The following is a 25,937-nucleotide window of genomic DNA, read 5'->3' as shown; positions in this document are numbered from 1 at the left end:
GGAAACGTATGTTTTTTTTAATTCCTTGCTCATGTCAAACATATATATGTTTAGCCAAAAACAAAAACAAAAATAAAGCACTTTTTGACTTTTATTAGGATTCCTATTACATATTGAGATTAAGTTTTGTGCACTGTCAGTGTAGTAAATTTCTACACCATCAGGTAACTTACTTTAATAAAATATTATAATTATAAAAAAGAAAAGAAAATAATATCAACCATTTACTAAAAAGAGAAGAAGAAGAATATCAATAGTTGAGTCCTATTTGGATTCTAACCAAATATAATTCCGTAATTAAATTATTTTCTTTCCAAGATTAATACAATAATTAGGTTTATCGTAGGTTTTCCCTTAAGATCATCGCTCATGTAATTCTTCAAACATCATACTTTCTGAACCTAGTAAGAAATAATTTTTAGAACTTCAAACATTCTAAAACTTGACAAGCTTCTTCTACTCAACGGTATGTCGCGAGAACAAATTTCTTATATTTTCTTGTTTATAAGCATGAAAAAACTCCTTTTGAACAAATCTTCATTAGCAAAATAACTCAATGTACCAAAAATAGGTGAATATAGCGTCGAGAGAGGTGAATATTGCATTTAAAGTATTGTCATATCGTCTCTAATTCTTCTGTTCTACACCAAGTTATTGGGAAGAAATTTTATTAGTTTAACTTCCACTACTGAATATATTTTCCAAAGGAAGTGTTGAATAATAAATAGACATATTCATAATTTTAAGTTATCTAACATTCATAAATGTATTTTGCAGCATCAATGGAAAACTCAAATTTAGATGAGCAACATACAGAAGTTGAAGTTTCATTAGAAGAAAGTGATAGGGAAGAAACAAGACAGATTGTTTCCGAAATAGGAGTTGGAAATTCGAGAGACCCCTATATCGGTAAGGAGTTTCAGTCACTTGATGATTCATTTAAATTTTATCTCGAATATGCTCATCGTAGCGGTTTTAGTGTACGTCGAGGTCGTATGACTAAGTCAAGAAAAGATAAGTCAATAATTGGTCAAGAGTTTGTCTGTTCAAAGCAAGGATTTCGTTCAAAGAAAAATTTAGAAAGTAATAAACCACGAGATGAAACCAGAGAAGGATGCAAAGTGTTGTTATATATGTCAAAGAAAGAAGAAGGTAATTGGGTTGTTTGTATGCTTGTTGCTAAGCACAATCATGAACTTGCATCTCCAAATAGTCAAAAATTCTTGCGATCAAAAAGAAAAAAATCTGATGCCCAAAAGAATCTTATTGATTTACTTGATAACTCTGGAGTTCGTCCAAGTAAAATAGCATCAGTGTTGATGAATCAAGCTGGGGGTATAGATCGACTGAATTTAACAAGTCAAGATATCCAGAATTATTTGCAAACTAGAAGACAAAAAAATCTTGAAAAAGGAGATGCACAATTAATGCTACAATATTTCCAAAGGCGTCAATCTGAAAATCCAGGTTTCTTTTATGCAATTCAAATGGATGTAGATGGTCATTTAGCTAATTGTTTTTGGGTTGATGCTAGATCTAGGATTGCTTATAAGAATTTTGGGAAAGTAGTTGTTTTTGATCCTACATATCTGACAAATAAATATAAGATGCCTTTTGTTCCATTTACTGGAGTTAACAATCATTATCAGTCTATTTTGTTTGGTTGTGCTCTACTTTGGGATGAAACTCAAGACACTTTTGAGTGGTTACTTCGTACTTGGCAAGAGGCAATGTTCGGAGTTGCGCCTCATACAATCATAACAGATCAAGATTCTGCCATAACAAATGCAGTTGCAACAGTATTTCCTAACACTAAACACCATTTTTGTATGTGGCACATAACAAAGAAGATTCCAGAATATTTAAGTCATGTTTATCATCAGTATGTTGATTTTAGTAGCAAGTTTAGTTGGTGTATTCATGGTACAACCACTCCTGAGGAATTTGAAACAATGTGGATAGAAATAATGGAGATGTATAATTTAGGAGAAAATAGTTGGTTGCAGAGAATATATGCAATTCGTGAAAAATGGATACCAGCATATGTGCGTACTACTTTTTGTGCAGGCATGTCAACAAGTCAAAGAAGTGAGAGTATGAACAAATTTTTTAAAGATTATTTGAATTCTAGTACTCCAATGAGTATACTTGTGGTGCAATATGATAAGGCTATTGACGCTAGATATGATAAAGTAAGAGAGAAGGATTACAAGACAAAACATTCAAGGCCTATCTTGAAAACTTTGTATCCTATGGAGGATGAAGTGGCGAAGGAATATACAAGAAAGATATTTCAGATTTTTCAAGAAGAACTAATTCAATCTCAAAAATTTATCTCTGAAAAGATTGAGGTTAAGGACGGAAGAAACATCTATAAAGTGCATTAACTTCAACGACAAAAGCCGACATACATCGTTAGTTTGGATCTTGCATTGAAAAGAGCTGTTTGTTCATGCCACAAATTTGAGTTCATGGGAATTCTATGTAGACATGTACTAATGGTATTTATAAAGAAGCAGATTCACTCACTTCCGACATATTATTTATTAGATCGATAGAGTAGAAATGCAACCAAAGAAAGAGCTAATGATCCACCAAATGAAACAAAAAATTTGAAATCTTCTACCTTATGGTTTAATAACATTATGATACATTCTATTGGGCTATCTGAACGAGCTACAAAGTCTGAAAAACATTATCAATTTGCACATCAAAGATTATTGCGATTGTGTGAAGAACTTGATGAACTTCCTTATGAATCAGAGGAAGATTGTGTTGTATCAGGTGGTCCAGGTAGTGAAAAATATTGTGAAATAATATCATGTGAACAAAGTCAAGATACTACTCTGCTTGACCCTCCAGTAGCGGCAACTAAAGGGCGTCCAAGATCTTTGAGAATGAAAGGTGCTTTGGAAGTTACTCAAAAGACCAAAAAAGTTACTTCTCAGAAGCAAAAAAGGCAAACGAAAAGTATGAAATTTAAGAGAAAGGAAACAAGGTAATTTCACTTTACACAATAAATATTATTTCTATTGCGAGTTATTGTTGTTATAACTTCTAACATTTTATGTGCAGTTCAAATTATAATGTCGAAGTCGAGCAGAATGGTACAACAATATCTAACGAGGCTCATTCAATGGTAATTTTTTGTATACTAGCTTATGTCAGTTGGCTTACTTTTCATATACCTTCTTCTTCAACTAACAGAATTCTTTCAAATTTTATCATTTAATTTGTCAGCAGTTTCAACGATATCCAGAATATTATCAAGGATTTATTGAGAACACTGATTGTGCTTATGCCACATCATTTACGGTAAGAACTATTCATTTTTTATTCTATCGTTTATATATTATGTACATGCTAAAGTGTGTGTTGATGAATTATAACTCTTCCTTTCAGGAGTTGATGAAAGCAGCTTCAACTCCATTCCAGCAACACCATCCTAGTTAGTGAGTAAGAAGATGAAGGATTTGGAGCTTTGAGAATATAGGAAATAAGAGGAAGCAGTTATTTAGATTTTAGTTTATTAGTTTTCTTTGAAATTTTTAACTTTTGAATAGTACTTTCATTGTTTATTTTGACATGTATATGGGATAAAATTATATGCTTGTATTGCAGTTTGTCCTCTATTTTTGGGTCAAATCAATTATATTTTTTGTTACGTGTGAAAATAGATGCACTTTATATCATTCGAAAATGAGCGTAAAATGTAAGATTCCTCTACAAATCAACAAATTTTACTCTAAAAATAGCTGATGTTATAACATGTGTTGTCGAAAACCTTAATAAAAACTAGCTATGCCATAATACAATTATATACAAATAGTTTTCTGGTGGTGTAGAAAACTTGTTCCTTTACGATATGCAAACTTATATGATGCTCCAGATGTGGTTGAACTTTTTACCTCATCCTCCTCCCCAACCAGCTGTTAATAGCATCATGAGTCTATGAGTTTCCTCTTCATTGCTTAGTTTCAAAGATGTAAAACTTGAGATATATATATGTCAAAGATCATAAATATAATTAAAATCACTTATTCGATAAATTTTTATTGATAAATAGTATTAGAATGATATACATGAATCTGAACTTATATTAGAATTTAGATTCTAACAAGTCCAACAAGTTTGTCATACATAGAATGAAACTTAAATTTCATACAATAGTACAAATTGTGAAATACATTTACTATAAAGCGTCTCTCTTTTCTTTTCGAAGCATTTTCCATTCCTTTTACCCCATATAGTATATATGTTGCTTGGGGTGGACAAGAGGAGTTGTATATGCATCGTTATCGATCATTGTGAAGATAGAAATATGTCTCAGCAGGAGCTAGAAGGAGCATCTTCGGATGACTTGGTTCAGAAACAATGGGAAAGAAGAGGTTACCTTGGCGTGCATACAGAAGCAGAACGACTATAGCTTTATTGATCTTCATATCCCTGCTAGTCGTGTCAAAGCAGACGACATGAATGATCTTAGCTCATTTGGCTGATTAGTATGGTTCATGAGAGCTCAACTCACTGTGGAACAGAACACAATTATTCCCAATATTGAGAACTAAAGGGGTTCACAAATGCAAGTATTTCTGCAAGGCTTTTCGAGGAGCTTGTTGGTGTTCTGACGCCACTCGGGGATGATGAAAAAATATGCTCCATGAGCATCGATAAATCATGTTCCATGAGCCACCAACCAACCAAAAAACAAAACTCAATAGACTCCTTACGTGAAAATTTACAGAAAGAGAATCAGTAACTCATTCATAACAATAAAATTAATTCAGAATATGATCAATCTGTCCAAAAATAATTTAGGTAAATTATGTCTCTTAAAGTTGAAAGCATTACAGAGAAATAGGATTAGTAACTTAATTCTATTTTCTCTTCCCATCTATTGTTAGATCAGGGTATTGATAAATTATGCCCACATAAATGGTATGAAGAGCACCATCATCTATAGGAAGATTGAATGAATTACTCATAAACAATGAAATTCTATTAGAGTAAATTGATTGTGCAAATAAGACACATTAATCACATAATAATTCTAAAATTAAATTATTAATAAAGAGAGAATAGTTTCACTAACATAGATCTACTGTACTCACATAGCAAAATAGGTTATTGAATTTGACACTTTGATTCTGCAAATTCACCTGCAAATGCTTTCTTTATACTAATCAATAAAATAACCATTAGTTAATTAGAGTGAAAAATGATAAAATAAAAACAAAATCATAACCCTCCATGAGTACGAATAAACAAACAAAATTGGAATATCAAGATATGCAGATCGGAAGAAAACATAAAGAGGAAGTAGGTCAAATGTGATATGCAGATTGAAAAAAAAAGCATAAAGAGGAAGTAGGTCAAATGCGTATAAGAAGGAGTAACTGCCGCTGAATATCAGCTATTTTAGAGGGATAAAGACAGGATTTTAATTTCTAGGAGAGAGAAAAAAAAGTTAATTTTAATTTTATATTTCTTAAAAAAAGATTAGGGAGAAATTAAAATTACATGATGGTGTAGAAATTTACTACACTGACAGTGCACAAAACTTAAACTCTTGTCATTTACTATATTCCTTTACAATTTATTCCTTTTTTTAACGAGTACCTCAAAAATTTATCACCATTATTTTATTTTGAAATTCAAATTTATAGCTTACAACAAATATTCATATCATCAATTGGAAGTTATAATTTATCCATAAATTTTAACATGAAACGGGGTGACAAAATAAAATCATAAATCAACAAGAGGAAAATTGAAACATACTACATGATTTATGTCATGTAATTTGCACTGCACAACATATTAAGCATTGAAATACTATTCACAGCAATACCCAGGAGATGACAGTAAATATTATATTTTCTTCTTTTACGGGAAGAACTTAAAAGTAATCACGAAAATAATATTAGAGACTCATACTGATAACATGTTATAAAACTAAAGCAAAATAAGACAAGAAATATAGAAGTTGAAAGCGATAGAAATTGGGAGACAAGAGATGAAAGCTTTTCTTATTCTTCCAAGTATTCAAGTGTTCACTAAATCTTCAAATGTATCCACAATAAACCCTAATGCCTTTATTTATATATTACATAGAGGCATACAAAAGGTTTGTCATAAACATGATATTAACCATGAATGTAATGGAGACATTAACCATGTAAGTTATAGAGGAATATCAAGGGGGAAGGTTATGAAGCTTTGGGAGTTATTATACATTATGATGTCATTACACGTTGAAGTTATGGACATCCACATAAATATATTTACAACAAATTTATCATTTTTGACTCCTATTCATCAAATAAAATTTTGTGAAGAATGAGAAAAATTATTAATCCTCCCGGATCCTACTCATCAAGACATAATGTATTACCATAATCTTGAGAATTTTCCTATACATACAAATTTCTTCACTCTTCCTTTGCCTCCAATCCTCTTTCATTTCTATTCTCAAACGAACAAGTTATCAACTTTTCTGTAAGTTACTTCATCAAATCTCTAGTTTTTTTTGTAAAGAAATAAAAGTCAAGTTCTTGTTTGTTTGAATCACTCTAAGAGTCATCGTTTTATGTTTTTGTTTGTTTTGGGGTTATTTTTATGTTATCTATTTATTTCCATAAAAATTTACACTCTTAGATCAATCTTTTAATGGGAGGTTTCAGCATCCTTTCTATGTTAGTGATCTTGATCTGTTTTTCCATGACAAAACTTCTACTTTGAGAATTTAAGAAAATATGATGTACGTAGAATATTGATACCACAAGTATATTTATAGTAATCAATTACTCCCTCCGTCCACTTTTAATTGTCATGATTTCCTTTTTTAGAGTCAAACTATAAGAATTTTGACTAACATTTTACGATGTATTTTTTCATCATATTGATATGCAAGAAATTGTAATTTACAGTATTTTTCGTATAGTTTTTGAATATCTAATTTTTTTGTTTAAAATATCGAATTATCTAATCTAATTTAACTTTCAAAATTAGTCAAATTGACTTTTGAAAAGTGCAACATGACAAATAAAAGTGGACGGAGGAAGTATCATATTGTTTGGTAAGAATGAACTCATGTATAATAAGTAATTTTTCATAAATGGTAATAGAACATTTTAATAAGCAACTTTTTCCTTTGTGAATTATAATTGCAATTTGCATATTATTTACAATAGTACTCAATTGGAAAATTCTTTCCACTCAAATAATGAACTAAAAAAAACTTTAATGCTTCTTCAGGTAATCCTGTTGGATCTGTTCGATCTGTACACAGTAAATAAAGAGGTATTCCTGGTGGATCCAGCTCCTAGAAACCTCGCTAACTTCCATGAGGTATTCAAGAGAACAGCAGAAATTCGATGAGAGAACCTGAGATGCTGGGATACAGATATTTTCACTACTCTGTCAGCCTCTTCTTCTTCAATGTGAGCCTTGTGGACAGACTTGAAGTCTTTAGCCCACTCTAAGAACTTCACGTCTACATAATTATCAGAAACATCCATAATTTCAACAATCTCAAATTCGAAATCTTCTAGATAATTACCTTTCAGCTCACTACTTCATTTTTTGTATACCGCCCAAACTTCACCTTTTCTAGAGAAGATGTACCAACTTGTTCCCGTCGTTATAGAAAAGCAAATGGGGAAAGAATTGGGGTCAGAAAACTTTTGAGTAGTAACTTTGTATTTCCCAACCTAGTGCAGATTTGGACGAAATCAGAGTCGTTAAGGTGTAGGGAAATCTGGTAATAATCGGGTGACTTATTTATGATTTTGATTACATGAGTGGTTAGATAAGTCGTTAAGGAATCTGTACGACTTTACGGAATTGAATTCGGGTGAGTACAACTCCCGGAATCGATCTTAGCGTGAATGGTATTTTTTGAGCGTCGTTGGTTAAAGGTGTGTTGTGAAATGGGGGTCTTGGAATTATTAAAATAGCTCACTAGTCCTATGCAAGCCGCTGGGCCGGGATTTCTGCCGCCAGGGCGGGGCCATTGTAGAGGGGTAGGTGCCGATGTGGCAGGCAACACTACTTAAGGTTGTAAATAAACCCCAAAACGTCTTTATTCTGTACTTTTTGACTTTGAGTGCTAAGGAACGACCCTCGACGAGTTCTTGACCATATTTCACCATTCTTGAGGCTAAAGGTAAGGTTTTAACTCCCCGAATCCCTTTTTCGATCCGTAGTAGTTTCTTCATAATTATCAATGGGTGAGGGTTTTGATTTGTGATTTATGGTGGAAGAAGCCCTAATTTAGGTATTGGGATCTTGGGTTGGCCTAGGGTTGATAATGTTGATTATAATCCGGGTAATTAGGCCTCGTTTATTGATCCTTGCGTTAATTGTATGTTTTTAGACCACGAACAAGCGGGAAGAATACAGAAAGGGAAGATTCGAGTGCCTTAGGGGATTCAAGCTTGGATTCGAGGTAGGTGATGGTTGTGATTTCATGTTGGTGTGATATATGTTTGTAATTGCTCATTATAATGCATATATGTATGTGAATGTTGCATTATTGATCACCCTAATCATGAATGAGGATAATTGAATAATTGCATGTCATGAATCACCTCTTGTTGTATGATTGTGAGAATATACATTGTGATTGTGATTGTGGTTTGTTGAATGGATTGGGTGTTGCATTCCGACACACTAACTTGGATCGGTTGCCACGTTCCAGCATAAACATGGGATCAGTTGCCACGTTTCGGCATAAACAGGAGATCGGTTTCCACGTTCTGGCATAAACATTGGATTGGGTACCACATTATGGTATGCTAACAGTTTGGGTGTGGGTTCCATGAGAGGACCATTGAATTGGGTTTCGTGCGAGGACCATTGAAGTTTGTTGTGTTTCTACTTGTGATTATTACATTCATATCTAATAATGATTGATATTGGAAGATTGTATGTTGCTCTAAATTGATAACCAATATGTATTATTGAGAGCGTTGAATGCTACATTGATCCTGAAAAGATGACTAATATTGTATGTGTTCGATATATGCATGTTTTATTATGTTGTGGGTACTTACATGTGTTTCACTTATTGGGATAGCCATGTGATCCTACCAGTACACTATGATTGTGTATTGATATTGCACTTGCTTGTTCTTTGTTGAGTACAGGGCATCTTTAGGCGGATATTGATAAACCTCAGCTAGGTGACTGTTGAGTGTTATCAGATTCAAGGGTGAGCCAGTTCTTTCAGGCTGCCATGGATCTTTCTTGTTTAAGTCTACTCTTTTCGGACTCAGACTATTTGTTTAAGGTGTTTGTTTAGTTTCGGGGTTGTACCCCTTGTTCTTAGACTTGTCACTAATAGAGTTTTGGTACGCTAACTTTCAGATTCTAGGGGTTGTTCTTCCGCATTCGTTTGGTTAGTTGTTTGTTAAAACCTTGAAGTTTATGGGGACTCCATTTTTATAGTCATTTAAACCTGCTTTTGTATCTTTAAATGCCTTAGTTTTTATAAAATTTGTTTGTTTGGATTGTAGTAATGGTTCTCCCACCGGAGGGTTCGTGTGGGTGCCAATCACGGCGGTCTGGGTCGTGACAGAGTTGGTATTAGAGCCCTAGGTTCGTTGATCTCATTGTACCAAAACGAGTCTAGTATAGTCTTGCAGAATGGTACAATGACGTCCGTACTTTTCTTCGAGAGGCTATAGGACTATAGGAAAAACTCAGTTTTTTCTACTCCTTCGTGCTATGACTTGAATCCAATTGGTATCTGAGTGATACAAATTGGTATATTTCCTCCTTCACTCTATGGTCCGAACTAGAGCAACAAAAGTGGTAACACCATCACTAGCAAGATAGGATGTGTATAGACTACCGATAGTTGAATAGGGTCACCATTCAAAACAAGTATTCATTGCCTCGGATAGATGACCTTTTTTACCAATTGCAAGGTGCATCGATTTTCTCTAAGATTGATTTAATGTCTGGTTACCATCAGTTAACGGTTGAGGCGGTTAAGAATTGGGTTCGACCAAGTTCTATGATTAAAATTAGCAGTTTTGTGGGGCTCGCTAGCTACTATTGTCTCTTGCGGTATGAGTTGAGTCCAATTGGTATCTCAACGAAGTGAACTAGACGTCGTAGTCCGGGCTGAAGGGACACAAGAAAGTTAATTGGAACTGAGAAGGTTCCAATAGGTATCTGGCCTTAGGGGTTGTATAAGGCATAGATGATCAGTAATGGTCATATATGGAACGAACTAATTAAGAATTTGGACTTGTCAGCAAGTTGTAACTGCTTAAGTGTCGTAAAATTTGTTGAGAAAAGAAAGTCATCACGAGATCAGGTGTAAGGGTCTAGATAAATTGCGATGTGGTTCATAAGCGAGAAATATGGACGTGCGTTGCGACCAATTGTTAACCGTGTGAGAGTCTGGGTGTATCCTGGGGATATGTGTGTTGTAGTGTTGAAAAGATGTAAAGGGATTCTAAAGTGCATACTTCGTTGGGTTGATCGGGGTGTAGACAATGATTGTCCTAACTAAAGGGATTTTCTTTAATGCCTAGTAATAGCCAAGAAATCGAGGGGAAATATAGAAAAGAGAGGAACACCAGAAATTGCTGGCAGGGGTTCTGTTTCCGTCAGGGCCGCTGGGGTGGGATTTTCCCCGCCACTGTGAGAGCGCCAATGTTGATTTCTCCCTCCAGAGAGGGATAGGACGAGACAGAATATCAGCCCTGTCTCCCCTGTTTTCCCCTAGTCACAAATATGGACCCCGAATCATACCCGAATTAACCCCTGCGATCTAATTCAGTGTTCATCAATCGAATATGAGTTATAGGTGTGTTAAAATTAAGGAGAACTTAGCATATGAGGAGGAAATCAGCGAGGCCGTGGAGGCCGGGGAAATGGATGTGGCCGGCACTTAAGAACCATGTAGAGCATGTCACGACCCGAGTCTACACCCTGGACGTGGCCGGCACTTAAGAACCATTGTTGGTCCCCAAGCAAACCCTCATCCTGGCTGACTACAAACGGAAGACTAACTTAAGCATGCAAAAGCTTAAAACTGAATAAAATTCAATTAAACTCAACTTTTCAAAACTTTAAATCAAATGAACAACTTAGAATAATTCAACTCGCCATAAAAAAGGCACTTAAGTCCTTAAAACATTTAATAAATTAAATGAATAATACAGACTTCACAACTATACTGACTATCTATGATGCCTCTAACTGATAAAGATGGAAGTCGGGACAAGACCTACGACATCCTGACTAAACTTAAAAATAAATGAAATCCTCCGAAAAATAAGGAGTCTCACCATAGCTAACTTGAACTCTCAAAGATATCAACGAAGCTCTTGTTGATGATCCTGAATACGTGTGTCTGCATCATGAAAAGATGCAGGCCAAATGGCTCAGTACGTGGAATGTACAAGGATGTAAGAGGAATTCTAAAGCATAACATAAGCTTGAAACTTGATACAAAGGAAACATACTTACCTCTTCTCAAACTTACTCAACTCAAGAAATACTCAAGGATACTCAAAACTACTCAACTTACTCAACTCAGAAGTATTCAAGGATAAGATACTCAACTCAGAGATTAGATACTCAACTCAAAGATATGATATTCGACTCTGGGTACTCAACTCTGGATACTCAACTCAAGATAAAGCAATAATACATATGCAATATATGGAAAGCTTTATAAAACAGTAAAACAACTTAGTTCGTTAAACAAAATGCAAAAACAAACTCCACTTTACTTATAAAATAAAGTAATATAGTTTCTATGGGAATTTCTCTAACCGATAACCATCACTTAAGAGCTATACTGATGATACAACACTTTACCTCACGCTGCCAAGGAACATCCTATATCTTGCCATCAGTATAGGACCTAATTGAATTTAGTGGATCCACTAGTCTATGCGAAAAGGATTCATCTAAAAAGTATGACCCTTTTCTACCCATGATGGCAACATGGTTTTCATGGAGACTTGAGTTAATATGAAACTCGCATCCCCACGTCGGTGCTCAATAATACTCCCAAAATGTACTAAACTCTTCTGTTTTTAAAACAACTTCTTCTCTGATTTGAGATAATTACTCAAACTTAGCTTAAAAGCTCTCTTGGAATCGATGTTCCCTTTTCTTGCTCAAAACTCTTTTGGAAATTTCAGTTTCCTCTTATCTTAAATGTGAAAACATTTACTCTTGGGAATATTTAGTTCCCATATATCATTTTAAAGAAAATGAACTTTAATCTTACTCTTTACTCAACTTCAAAGCTTAAGTCTTAAAACAAAGTTTAAACATTTGTAAAAGACTTCTTAAAATATGGTTCAATCCGAATGATGGACATGAACGACTCAATGCAAGGTTTTCAATAACCATAGATAGAACTCAATAATTGGAACTCAAGAACTTCAATGATACTACTCATCTCAAGATTTTTCGACTTATAATGTTCATGCGGAATTATGGGCATGAAATATTCAACTCAAGTACTCAAAGATGCTTCTCAAAAGGGATTAGGAACTCAACACTTAAAGGCTTAGAACTTGAAGATACCATTTCTCTGAAAGATGCTCAACTTACGAAGTTCATGTTAAATTATGGTCATGAAACAACTCGACTCGATGTTCTACATAACTATATGGAACTCATGTGTACGACTCTTCTTATTCTCTAACTTACTTTCTCAAAACTTAGTTCAAATCGATAGTTGATCTCAAAGGATTCGCAATTGAACTCAAAGGCTTTCTTGAACTCTACTTTTAACTCTCTCTTGAATGTGAATTATGAATTCAAGAGTTATGGTTCATGATATGAAAGATCTCATGATGACAAAATAGACTCATGAATACAATCTCCTCACTCTCATGCTCACTTACTCGAGTCTTGAAACAAGTTACTAGAAGTTGTAAAAGACTCCACAAAATGACTCAAAGAGATTTTCTTAGAATGTTCGAAAGAATTCTCAAAACTTAACTCTTAACTCTACCTTGAATTTGAATTATGAATTCAAGGTTATGATCATGTTATGAATGATTTCTAGGTGTTTAGAAGTAGTTTAGAATGTTTAGAATCAAAGGGGAGTAAAGGTACCCTTTGAAAGAACTCAAACGGACGAAATGATGAAGAACGGCTGGGGGCAAGCGACCCTGGCGCTCTGAGTGGCGCAGGGTGCCAGGCCCTAACATTCAGAGAAGTGGTTGGGGCGCTCTGGCTGGCGTGACATGCCAGGCCCCAACCCAGAAAACTTCGACGACTCTATTTGCTCGTTTTCTCACCCTAACTCACCTAGAATCGAACGGTTTCTTCCCCAATCACTTGGATTGGATTACTTAACATAATTACACTCTAATATACTCAAAACAACACTCAAATTACTAAATTTCATCTCAAGAAATCATCAAAACCCCAACACAACAAGATTTAGAATGAACTTCAGGAACACCTATCAATTATAACTCATCAAGAACTCTATCTTTCAACTTCAAGAATGAAATTTCGCTGAAAATAATATGATTGGCATGTGGTTGAACAAACCCAACACTATGGAAGCTTACATACCTATTAGGGATCAAACCCATGGCAACAAACCGCAACAACTCTCAAAAACGTCGATGAACACCTTCATCCTTTCTCTTTTCTCCTCCTCTCTCTTCTTCTTTTCTATTCTTGAACTCTCACCTAAAACCCTAGGCGTAAACTAGGATTATAAAATTGAACCTAATCAGATTATACCCCTAAAATATTACTAAAAATGAATTAAATCTGATTGGGTAAGAAAAAGACCAAAATACCCCTCTAAATTCCGGTTTTGCCTTTCCTTATCTAGACAACCCAACTTTGAATAGATATATCTCCCTCATACGAACTCAAAACTGAGCAAACTTAGTGGCGTTGGAAAGATAATTCAAAGATATTACCTACGGTATCTGGTATCAAACCTAACTCATCTTGAGCTAGATGTTATGGTCATTTGAAGTCGACCCAAAACTCATACTTAGCTTAACTTGCAAAATTTCAGATTTTGCTATTTCCAATTTAATTATTTTTGGAACTCAAGGTGCTACATCTAGTGACCTAACCTTAATACTTAAGAAATTTTAAATTCCTTGGTAAAATCCTACTCACAACGAAAAGTTTGAGTCATAGCTCAAAAAAAAATTTGGGGTGTTACAATATCTCCCCCTTGGGATCATTCGTCCTCGAATGACAACTGGACTGGGTATGAAATGGGTTACTCTTACTAAGGTTTGCGTCTACTGGTATGATCTTACTATATTCAAGCTTAGCCCAAATCCTTAGGTTCGGGTTCTATACCTCTCTATAGGAAATCTCATCCCAAGACTATTACTCTTTACCACCACATTTGGCTCATATCAAGAACCACCTAATGTTTAACAACACCACATTCAAGCTTAGTACTCTAACAACTCCATTACTAACAGGACCTCTGAAAAGATATCTCTCATACTCTTTGGAACTCATTACTATCTTATTCTCAAACACTTGACTTGATTTCTTATCTCGTCATCTCCCCTTAGGTCTAAAGCTAACACTTGAAAGCTATGGACATATCCCATCATCTCTAACTGGTGTACATCCTCTTTTACTCTAACACTCGGGAGAAGCTTGTCTCATGGCTACCGAAATCTCCGTAAGCAGGTACTAAGACCACTTTCTAAGGTGTTTCTCTTAACCTCTTCTGATTACATACCACCTTAGTACACCTCTTAATGCTCTTGTTACTCTTGTGACTTAGCCACTCTTCACTACCCTTATCTACAAGTTAGGGTCTCTCACTTGTACTACTCACATTCATTGCAACAACCATATCAAATCCTCACCTACTCTATGTCAAGTCTACCATATAAAATCTCAAGACTCACATCATCACCCTCATTTTGCCCTTCTTCTTATCATGACACTCATCTCGAATTCAAGCATAATATTCATTACTAAACCCCAATATCAATATGATTGCTCGCCTACTATACTATACCTCATTCCTTGATCAGTTCTATAACCTTATGAGCATCATGACCCTCTCAAATACATCATAAGCCTAGATTAGATCTATCACCTTATGAATACGTTTTCTCTTCTATTCAACACTTACCCTTGGTCATTACCTACACAATGACACTTCATCACAAACTCCTTTCTAGCTAAAACACACTCTACCTCCTATGATGGAATCTTCACAACTCATCACTTCTTAGTCTACCCATAAGGGAAAACTCCTCATTAATAACTTGCTAGGTGCATGACTATAGTAACATAGCTTGTCAAAACACCATCTCCTTTTCTTAGATTACTAAACCTATGCATACTAACTCTGGGCTCTTTCACTACTATTCCTCATGATCTCTTAATTCATGCTACCTTTTTGGATGAAAATCTTACCCAAGCTCTAATCATACTTCTTAAAAAGGATCTCAGCTGAAACAAGGCTTAAGGAAAAGAGTACAACTCGTTTTTAGCTCAAACGCACGATTCATATGAATATGGGTGCATTCCTCTAAAACTAAACACTTAACTTACTATTGGGCTTCTCTCAAGCCCCTCTGAAGTCTCATGACTTCCACAAAAACTCTTGCTAAGAACAACTCATCGACAAAGAACTGACTGTGTTTTTCAACCACCTCTAGTATGATGGGTAGTCGAAGGGATAGGAGAACACACGAGTTAGAATAAATCTCTATAACATAACTCTATTGTACGATTAAGAGTATGAAAGAAGGGAAACCTTTCTTAAATGTCTGTAGTCCCTCGTATATAGAAGTGGGGCCCTCACAACCATAAATGAGATCCTACTGACACGGCTTCACAGACACTCGAGGACACTTGAACTATGTGCTCTGATACCAAGTTTGTCACGACCCGAGTCAACACCCTAGACGTGACCGGCACTTAAGAACCATTGATGGTCCCCAAGCGAACCCTCATCCTGGCTGACTACAAGCGGAAGACTAACTTCAGCATGCAAAAGCTTAAAACTGAATAAAATTCAATTAAACTCAACTTTTCAAAACTTTATCTCAAATGAACAACTTAGAATAAACATAATATATTCAACTCGCCATAAAATAAGCACTTAAGTCTTTAAAAGATTTAATAATAAATAAATAATACAGACTTCTTAACTATACTGACTATCTATGAAGCCTCTAACTGATAAAGATGGAAGTCGGGACAAGACCCACGACATCCTGACTAAACTGAAAAGTAAATGAAATCCTCCGAATAATAAGGAGGCTCACCATAGCTAACTCAAACTCTCGATGTATCAACGAATCTTCTGTTGATGATATTGAATACATGTGTCTGCATCATGAAAGGATGCAGGCCAAATGGCTCAGTACGTGGAATGTACGAGCATGTAAGAAGAATTCTAAAGCATAACATAAGCTTGAACCTTGATACAAAGGAAACATGCTTACCTCTTCTCAAACTTACTCAACTCAAGGAATACTCAAAGATACTAAAAACTACTCAACTTACTCAACTCAGAAGTATTCAAAGATAAGATACTCAACTTAAAGATTAGATGCTCAACTCAAAGATATGATATTCCACTCTGGGTACTCAACTCTGGATACTCAACTCAATATAAAGCAACAATACACATGCAATATATGGAAACCCTTATAAAACAGTAAAACAACTTAGTTCGTTAAATAAAATGCAATAACAAACTCAACTTTACTTATATAATAAAGTAATATAGTTTATGTGGGAGTTTCTCAAACCAAAAATCATCACTTAAGAGCTATACTGATGAAACAACACTTTACCTCACGCTGCCAAGGACCATCTTATACCTTCCCATTAGTGTAGGACCTAACTGAACTTAGTGGATCCACTAGTCTATGCTAAAAGGATTCGTCTAAAAAGTATGACCCTTTTCTACCCATGATGGCTACATGGTTTTCATGGAGACTTGAGTTAATATGAAACTCGCATCCCAACATCGGTTCTCAATAATACTACCAGAATGTACTTAGCTCATCTATTTTTAAAACAACTTCTTCTCTGATTTGAGATAATTACTCAAACTTAGCTTAAAAGCTCTCTTAGAATCGATGTTCCCTTTTCTTGCTAAAAAATCTTTTGGAAATCTCAGTTTCCTCTCATCTTAAATGTGAAAACAATTACTCTTGGGAATACTTAGTTCCCATATATCATTTTAAAGAAAATGATCTTTACTCTTACTTTTACTCAACTTCAAAGCTTAAGTCTTAAAACAATGTTTAAACATTTGTAGAAGACTTCTTAAAATATGGTTCATGCTGAATGATGGACATGAACGACTCAATGCAAGGTTTTCAATAACCATAGATAGAACTCAATAATTGGAAGTCAAGAACTTCAATGATACTACTCATTTCAAGATTTTTTGACTTATTGTGTTCATGCGGAATTATGGGCATGAAATATTCAACTCAACTAATCAAAGATGCTTCTCAAAAAGGATTAGGAACTCAACACTTAAAGGCTTAGAACTTGAAGATACCACTTTTCTGAAAGATGCTCAACTTACGAAGTTCATACGAAATTATGTGCATGAAACAACTCAACTCGATGGTCTACATAACTATATGGAACTCATGTGTACGACACTTCTTATTCTCTAACTTACTTTCTCAAAACTTAGTTCAAATCGATAGTTGATCTCAAAGGATTCACAATTGAACTCAAAGGCTTTCTTGAACTCTACTTTTAACTCTTTCTTGAATGTGAATTATGAATTCAAGAGTTATGGTTCATGATATGAAAGATCTCATGATGACAAAATAGACTCATGAATACAATCTCCTAACTCTCATGCTCACTTACTCGAGTCTTGAAACAAGTTACTAGAAGTTGTAGAAGATTCCACAAAATAACTCAAAGGGATTTTCTTAGAATGTTCGAAAGAATTCTCAAAACTTAACTCTTAACTCTACCTTGAATTTGAATTATGAACTCAAGGTTATGATCATGTTATGAATGATTTCTAGGTGTTTAGAAGTAGTTTAGAGTGTTTAGAATCAAAGAGGAGTAAAGGTACTCTTTGAAATAACTCAAACGGACAAAATGATGAAGAACATGTGGGGGCAGGCGACCCTGGCACTCTGAGTGGCGCGAGGAGCCAGCCCCTAACATTCAGAGAAGTTGTTGGGGCGCGGGGCGCCAGACCCTACATCTATTGACCTGACCTTAATACTTAATAAGTTTTAAAATCCTTGGTAAAATCCTACTCACAATGAAAAGTTCGAGTCTTGGCTCAAAAAAATTTCTAGGGTGTTACAGAACAGTAGTGCAGCCAGGCAAGGAGGTTGCCCGTCAAGACGACATGGCTCAGTTATATGCTTTTCCGGGCAAGACCAAGTTTGAGGGTACGATGCAGTGGTCACAAGTGTTACTCTTGTCTGTGCCCGAATGGCTATTGTTTTGTTTGATCCAGGTTCTACTTATTCATATGTGTCAGTTCAATGACCTTGGGATTTGATGTGGTTTGTGATATACTTATGCCCCCATCCATGTTTCTACCCCACTTGAAGAGTCAGTCATAGTCACCCATGTGTATCGTGTTATCTTGTTGTGGTTATGGTTTTTTAGATTTAGTTTGATTTGGTTATGCTGGATGTAATTGACTAGATATAATCTTAGGCATGACTTGGTAGTCCCCCTATTATATTGGGCTTAATTGTAATACTAAGTTGGTAACACTAGAAATTCTCGGTAGGGAAATATTAGAGTGGGAAGAGGTGTACAAGCCTAACCTAGCTAAGATCATATCCTCCATTCGAGCTAAGAAACTGGTAGGGCAGGGTTGTTTGGCTTATTTGGCTCATGTTTGGGATATTGAGGTTGAGTCTCCCTCTATTAAGTCTGTTCATGTGGTGTATGAGTTTAAGGAAGTGTTTTCTATGGATGTGCCTGGTATGTATACATTTCTGCATTGACTTGGAATCTGGCGCTTGCCCCATTTCCATCCCTCCGTATCGTATGGCTCCAGCAGAATTAAGAGAGCTTAAGATTAAGAGATCTTAAGGCTCAAATCCAAGAGCTTTTTTATAAAGGTTTCATCTGTCCTAGTGTTTCCAAGTGGGGTGCTCCTGTCTTGTTTGTTAAGAAGAAGGAGGGTAGTATGATGACTGATGATTTTATCTTAATCCATAAGGGAGTGGATTAATACCGGGATGACAAACTTATGCATAAAGAAAGTCCCATTGAGTGTACTTGGGCGAAGGAAAGTAAAGATGTTAGTAAGAAAGTGCGTATAAATTGGGTTAGTCCTTTGAATTTGATGAATTTACCTGAGTTTGAGGGGTCGTGTTGATGAAGAGGTTGACTTCGTAGTGATAGTCAAGGCTGACTGAGCGTAATGGTAATAAGAGTTTGTGATGGATTATGACGGGATGCAAATATATAATAAGGTTATTGGTTAAGCGAAATTTGTACAGTAATTACGACTTGCGAGTATCTAAGGTTGTGGTTTTCTAATATTTGGTGAGTAACGTGGTTATATGGAAAGTTTTAAGAGATGGTGGGACACCACTCGAATAGAATTTAAAAGAGCTAGGGTCATGATGAAGAAAAATAGTAGGATATAGTACAACCTTTAGAGAGAGGCGAGAACAAGAATATCTTATTTGATTCTTAAGGCTAAAGAGGTATCTTCAGAGGGGTAGATAATTGGGTTCAGAGACTCGTGATTTCATTTATTTTGTTGTGGCTATGGTAATAGTGTCACAAGTCCATCGAATGGGTTAAAAACTATTGAAAAAGACATGAGAAAGGATTCTGCAGACATTAGCTTGAGCGTGATGATAAGTGCTTGGGTTTGTTTTTTAGTCTAGTAATGAGTATAATTAAAATTTTCACGAAATATATGGTAAGATCGATGGAGATGCGATCAATGATAAACGGAGATCCATGAATTCATAAAAATCTTCAAGGTACAAGCTAATGTTGATAGAGAAAGGAATGGTGGAAATTACAATTCAGATTTTTCATTGTGAGTCTACATTCGTGGTGATGTATTTTGTCAAGGTATGAATTGGCAAGGTGAGAAATGATCAATTGTATCTGATATTGAGCATTTGAAAGGACTTACACTTGGGTTGAGTCGTAAGTTTACTACTATTGATTGTTAAGTACCTAAGAAAGGTTTCATTTTTAAAGTGTTGGTTTATAATAAGGTAAATGGTCGAAGTGTGTATGATGGTTGTTAGTATTTTGAATATGATTCAATAGCTATGCTCTAGTGTGTTTTCACTTTTGTGGGTGGATCCCTAGTGGTGGATCAGGGGTACCAAATCCTACGATGTTCTCTTGGTTGAGCAGGAAGATTGGGAAGATTTGGTTATTTCGAATAACATAATTGGTGTTGTCTTGGAGTTGTTAAAATATTTTAGTGGTTCTATATGTACCACCTTGCTTATTATGAGAATTTATAAAAGAGCTATCATGCATATTTGCGGTTGTCCGGCAATCTTAATATCCCTCTAGTCGTCGATGTCATGTATCGATTATGTGTGGTTGAATGTGGGGATCATTGGGTCCAATTGTTCTTAAGAGGTAATCTATAATTACTAAATCTAGCATTTCGATAATATTGTTGGAGGGGTTGTATGCTTGGACATATCCCTCGAAGAGTATCTGATTTCTAAAGATCAAATTAGTTATAACTTAAGCTCATGGGAATTTATGTTGTGGGATGGAGATGTTGTTGAGAACTATGATTGTTGGGTATTATGAGTGTGTGTTGGTTGGTTCAGGTTCACTTCTAATTGTAGCGAGTATTGATTTAGAATGTTATCATGCTTATGTGAGAAAGCATTAGTCTTGATGATTGTGTCAAGATCCTTGATAACATGTGGCAGACGTGTGTATGATCAACTTTAGTGGCTGTTGGGAATCATTTTGTTGATTAGTTAAGTTTACATAGAACAATATTTATCACTCGAGTGTTGAGATGACTTCATTGAGGCATTGTATGGGAGGATGTGTAGGTGTTCAATTGGTTGGTTTGAGGTTGAAGACGTGAAACCTTTGAGAGTTGATTTGGTGAAAGACGTTCAGGGTAAGGTGAGAAGTATCCAATCTAAGCTTATAGCAACCCAGAGTCAACAAAAAAATATATGGGACAAGTAAACCGAGTTATTCGGCGATTTAGATACTACTCAATTCTTTCTTTAGCCCTTTTCTTCTAGTTGTCACTCGGGAACGAATGGTGGGTAAATTGGTATCTATTGTAACGACCTATTCCCGTCGTTATAGAAAAGCTGATGAGGAAAGAATTGAGGTCAGAAAACTTTTGAGTAGTAACTTTGGATTTCCCAACCTAGTCCAAATTTGGACAAAATCAGAGTCGTTAAGATGTAAGGAAATCTGGTAACAATCGAGTGACTTATTTATGATTTTGATTACATGAGTGGTTAGATAAGTCGTTAAGGAATCTGTATGACTTTACAAAATTGAATTCGGGTGAGTAGAACTCCCAAAATCGATCTTAGTGTGAACCGTATTTTTTTAGCGTCGTTGAATAAAGGTGTGTTGTGAAATCGGGGTCTTGGAATTATTAAAATTGCTCACTGGCTCCGTGCAAGCTGCTGGGGCGGGATTTCTGCCGCTAGGGCGGGGCCGCTGTAGCGGGGTGGGTGTCGCTGTGGCGGGCTAGACGCGACTTAAGGTCATAAATAAACCCCAAAACTTCTTTATTCTGCACTTTTCAGCTTTGAGAGATAAGGAACGACCCTAGACGAGTTCTTGTCCGTTTTCACCATTCTTGAGGCTAAAGGTAAGGTTTTAATTCCTCGAATCCATTTTTTGATCAGTAGAACGTAGTTTCTTGGGTAATTATCAATGGGGGAGGGTTTTGATATGTGATTTATGGTAGAAGAAGCCCTAATTTGGGTATTGGGATCTTGGGTTGGCCTAGGGTTGATAATGTTGATTATAATCTAGGTAATTAGGCGTCGTTTATTGATCCTTGCATTAATTGTATGTTTTTAGACCACGAACAAGCGAGAAGAATCCGGAAAGGGAAGATTCAAGTGCCTTAGGGGATTCATGTTTGGATTCGGGGTAGGTGATGGTTGTGATTTCATGTTGTTGTGATATCTGTTTGTAATTGCTCATTATAATGCATGTATGTATGCGAATGTTGTATTATTGATCACCATAATCGTAAATGAGGATAATTGAATGCCATGAATCACCTCTTGTTGTATGATTGTGAGAATATACATTGTGATTGTGGTTTGTTGAATGGTTCGGGTGTTGCGTTCCGACACACTAACATGGATCGGTTGACATGTTCCAGCATAAACATAGGATCGGTTACCGCATTCCGGCATAAACATGGGATCGGTTGCCACGTTTCGGCATAAATATTGGATCGGGTACAACGTTCTGGTATGCTAACAGTTTGGGTGTGGGTTCCATGAGAGGACCATTGAATTATGTTGTGTAACTACTTGTGATGATTATGTTCATATCTAATGATGATTGATATTAAAAGACTGTATGTTGCTCTAAATTGATAACCAATGTGTATTACTGAGAACGTGGAATACTACATTAATCCTGAAAATATGACAAATATTGTATATGTTAGATATATGCTTGTTTTATAATGTTGTGGTTACTTGCATGCGTTTAACTTATTGGGATAGCCGTGTGATCCTTCCAGTATACTGTGGTTGTGTACTGATACTGCACTTGCTTGTTCTTTGTTGAGTACATGGCATCTTCAGGCGGCTATTGATAATTCCAGCTAGGTGACTATTGAGCGTGTTCAGATTCAAGGGTGAACCAGTTCTTTCAGGCTGCCATGGATCTTTTTTGTTTAAGTCCACTCTTTTCGGACTCAGACTATTTTTTTAAGGTGTTTGTTTAGTTTCGGGATTGTACCCTTTGTTCTTAGACTTATCATTAGTAGAGTTCTAGTACATTGACTTTCAGGTTCTAAGGGTTGTTCTTCCGCATTAGTTTGGTTAGTTGTTTGTTAAAACCTTAAAGTTTATGGGAACTTCATTTTTATAGTCACCTCTTACAGTATTTTCTTGATGTTATTGTCTCCATTGTTGATTATGCACTATTTTTCTTATTGGATGTTATGTTTTATATATTGTTTCCTCTTCTTTTACTTGGTTTGGATGTACTTGAGCCGAGGGTCTTCCGGAAACAGCCTCTCTACCTCCACGAGGTAGTGGTAAGGTCTGCGTACAATTTACCCCCCCGGACCCCACTTTGTGAGATTTCACTGGGTATGTTGTTGTTGTTGTTGTTGTTAAACTTGCTTCCGTATCTTTAAATGTCTTAGTTATCATAAAATTTGTTTGTTTGGGTTGTGGTAATGGTTCTCCCACCGAAGGGTTCGTGTGGGTGCCAATCACGATGGTCTGGATCGTGACAGTAGATCTTGTATACTCCCCTCTTCATAGGTTCTGTTGCTATTACATGTGAAAAGTTATTGGTTACTTTATATTTGTTCGGCTTACTGTTTTGAAACTTAAACAATCCACAACCAATTGACATTGTTTTATCATGCCACTGTATTGTAGTTTAAGGGAGTGGACAGGCATAAAACCATGCCACATGCAATACAAATTCAGGGAGAATATCTATCTTCTTTATCTGCCTATAGTAACGGGGAAAGACATCTTCATTGTTGTATATCGCCCAACATTGACCAAATTGAAACTTCTCCAGTGATCTCTCAACAGAAAATTTGTAAAACTCGGGTTCAGGAACCTTATTAGGTACTGATGCAATCTAGTTTTCAGCAGAATTTACAGAATCCATGAAATTAGATGGCTCTCTTTGGTCTATGGATGAAGCAGAAATGTCTACTTGGTAAATAGGTAAGGAGGAAAGGTCAAGTTCAAAGGATCCTTCAGCACCAAATCTCTAAAACTCGGGTTCAGGACGAACCTGATTAGGTACTGATAAAACACAGTTTTCTGCAATATTTATAGAATCCATGAGATAAGTTGTCGCTCTTTGGTCTATGGATGAAGAAGAAATTCCTACTTGGTCAGTAGGTAAGGAGGAAGGGTCTAGCTCAAAGGATCCTTCAGGAACATTATCCCTCACCATCCCTATCATCTTCATAGAAGGAATTCTATGAGAGAATCTAAACATATCCTTTGCAGGAATTAGAAATGGATCTCCTGCTCGACGGAAAAGACATGTAAAGCCTTTTGCTTTAACCAAGTATGCAACATGCAGGCCAATAGAATCAACATAATTTGACAAAACCTCGATAAACTCATAGTTGAAATTTTTATTACTCCCAAGATGAGGACAGCAACTCATATCCCAATCTTTAGAGAGGGGCCAAGTTTCTCCTTCCAATGGAAATATCTTTATTGCATCGCAGTTGTTTCCATTCATTGAACATGCCAAATGTGAGAACATAGGAAGATCTTCAATGTCTTCTGAGGTTCCAAGTCTGTACCTAGAACAAGAAGCTAGAAATTCCTCAAATAGCCATTTGGTTTCATCTTCACTCAGCGGCTCTGGCTCTTATGCACAATTTAAATGCAGGAGATAAAATATTCCTAATGATTGCATAGAATCTAGGCATGACATCCAGGGTGTCATAGGCAGCCCATACTTGCCCAACCTTAAAGCAGGACTTGCCCTTGTCCTTGTCAAAATAGCTAAAATTTGTATCACCATATTCAAATGTTTTCAACTCAGTCATAGTAGAAGGCCCTACATCTGAAGGAAGATCTACACTTCATTTTGCAGTCTCAATTCCATCTTTGTGTTCTGCAAGCTCTCTTCAGAGGACAAATGTTTCACCTCAGAGGACTCCTTAGTAGGAGAGGGATATCCAACCCCCTTAAATCGCTTAGAAGCATCTTCTTCTTCATCACTTAGATAATTGACACGATGTCTATGCCACGTATATCTTGGTTGGTTTTCCTCATTGAGACACAGAAAATTCTGCCTAAGTAGATAAGCACTTACTACACAATTTTCAGTAGATTTTATTGATGTCTTTTTTCTATTTCCCATCATCTCTTCAGCAATGATGGCTTCTTCTTTATTGTAGTCCATCACTATTTTACAATGAAAACCAAATGTATCATTCACCATAAAGATCAACGTTATACATAAATAAAACTTCAAAGATAAAAGAACCCCACAAAACAAATAATAACTTGTTTGTTTGAGAATGCAAATTAAAGAGGAAAATTCTCAAGTGAAGAAATTTGTAAATATAGAAAATTCTCAAGCTTATGATAATACATTATGTCTTAATGAGTAGGATACATGAGGATTAGTAGTTTCTCTCATTCTTTACAACATTTTAATTGATTTAATTTAATGAGTAGGAGTCAAAAAGGATAAATTTCAAATTTTAGTTCTTCTAATATTTTTTAAGCATTTAATTTGGTGAGTAGGTGCATGTGAGAGAAATTAGAATTTTGTTTAATTTAATTTGATGAGTAGGAGCCAAGAGGATAAATTTTGATGTTAAGTTCTTGTATTTTGTTAAGCATTTAATTTGATGAGTAGGAGCTAGGAGAGTAATTTGGAGTTTTATTTAATTTAATTTGATTAGTAGGAGCCAGGACCAAGAGGGTAAATTTTGAATTTTAATTTTAGTGATATTTTCTCAAGTAATTAATTTGATGAGTAGGAGTCAGGACCAAGGCATGTAAATTTAAACTTTTATTTAATTTAATTTGATGAGTAGGAGCCAAGAGGTAAAATTTTAATTTTAGTGATATTTTCTGAAGTATTTAACTTGATAAGTAGAAGCCAGGACCAAGGAGGGTAATTTAGAATTTTATTTAATTTAATTTAACGAGTAGAAGCAAAGAGATTGAATTTTGAATTTTAGTTCTTGTAATGTTTTCTTAAGCATTGAATTTGATGAGTAGGAGTCAAGAGAGTAAATCTAGAGTTTTCTTTAATTTAATTTG

General features: G+C 35.5%; 1 protein-coding gene and 2 pseudogenes across 1 annotated transcript; 2 read left to right on the top strand and 1 right to left on the bottom strand.

The window, feature by feature from the left end:
• Positions 1-764: 764 nt before the first annotated feature.
• Positions 765-1,909, top strand: LOC125812268 (protein FAR1-RELATED SEQUENCE 5-like). Its single transcript, XM_049491782.1, has 2 exons — positions 765-1,799; positions 1,901-1,909. Exons 1-2 carry the CDS (start codon positions 765-767, stop codon positions 1,907-1,909), a joined length of 1,044 nt encoding a protein of 347 aa, XP_049347739.1.
• A 160-nt stretch (positions 1,910-2,069) lies between these two features.
• On the top strand, positions 2,070-3,453 carry LOC125812267 (protein FAR1-RELATED SEQUENCE 5-like; annotated as a pseudogene).
• Positions 3,454-7,180: 3,727 nt separating this feature from the next.
• On the bottom strand, positions 7,181-25,065 carry LOC125812266 (uncharacterized; annotated as a pseudogene).
• Between the last annotated feature and the right edge of the window lie 872 nt (positions 25,066-25,937).

Source organism: Solanum verrucosum, unplaced genomic scaffold (assembly GCF_900185275.1).
Source record: "Solanum verrucosum unplaced genomic scaffold, falcon-dt-bn FXZP01000115.1, whole genome shotgun sequence".
Lineage (NCBI taxonomy): Eukaryota > Viridiplantae > Streptophyta > Magnoliopsida > Solanales > Solanaceae > Solanum > Solanum verrucosum.
This window is presented reverse-complemented; position numbering and strand designations above follow the sequence as displayed.

Excerpts from the sequence above, each read along its gene's own strand:
- LOC125812268 (XM_049491782.1), top strand. The coding sequence starts at position 765 with ATGTATTTTGCAGCATCAATGGAAAACTCAAATTTAGATGAGCAACAT.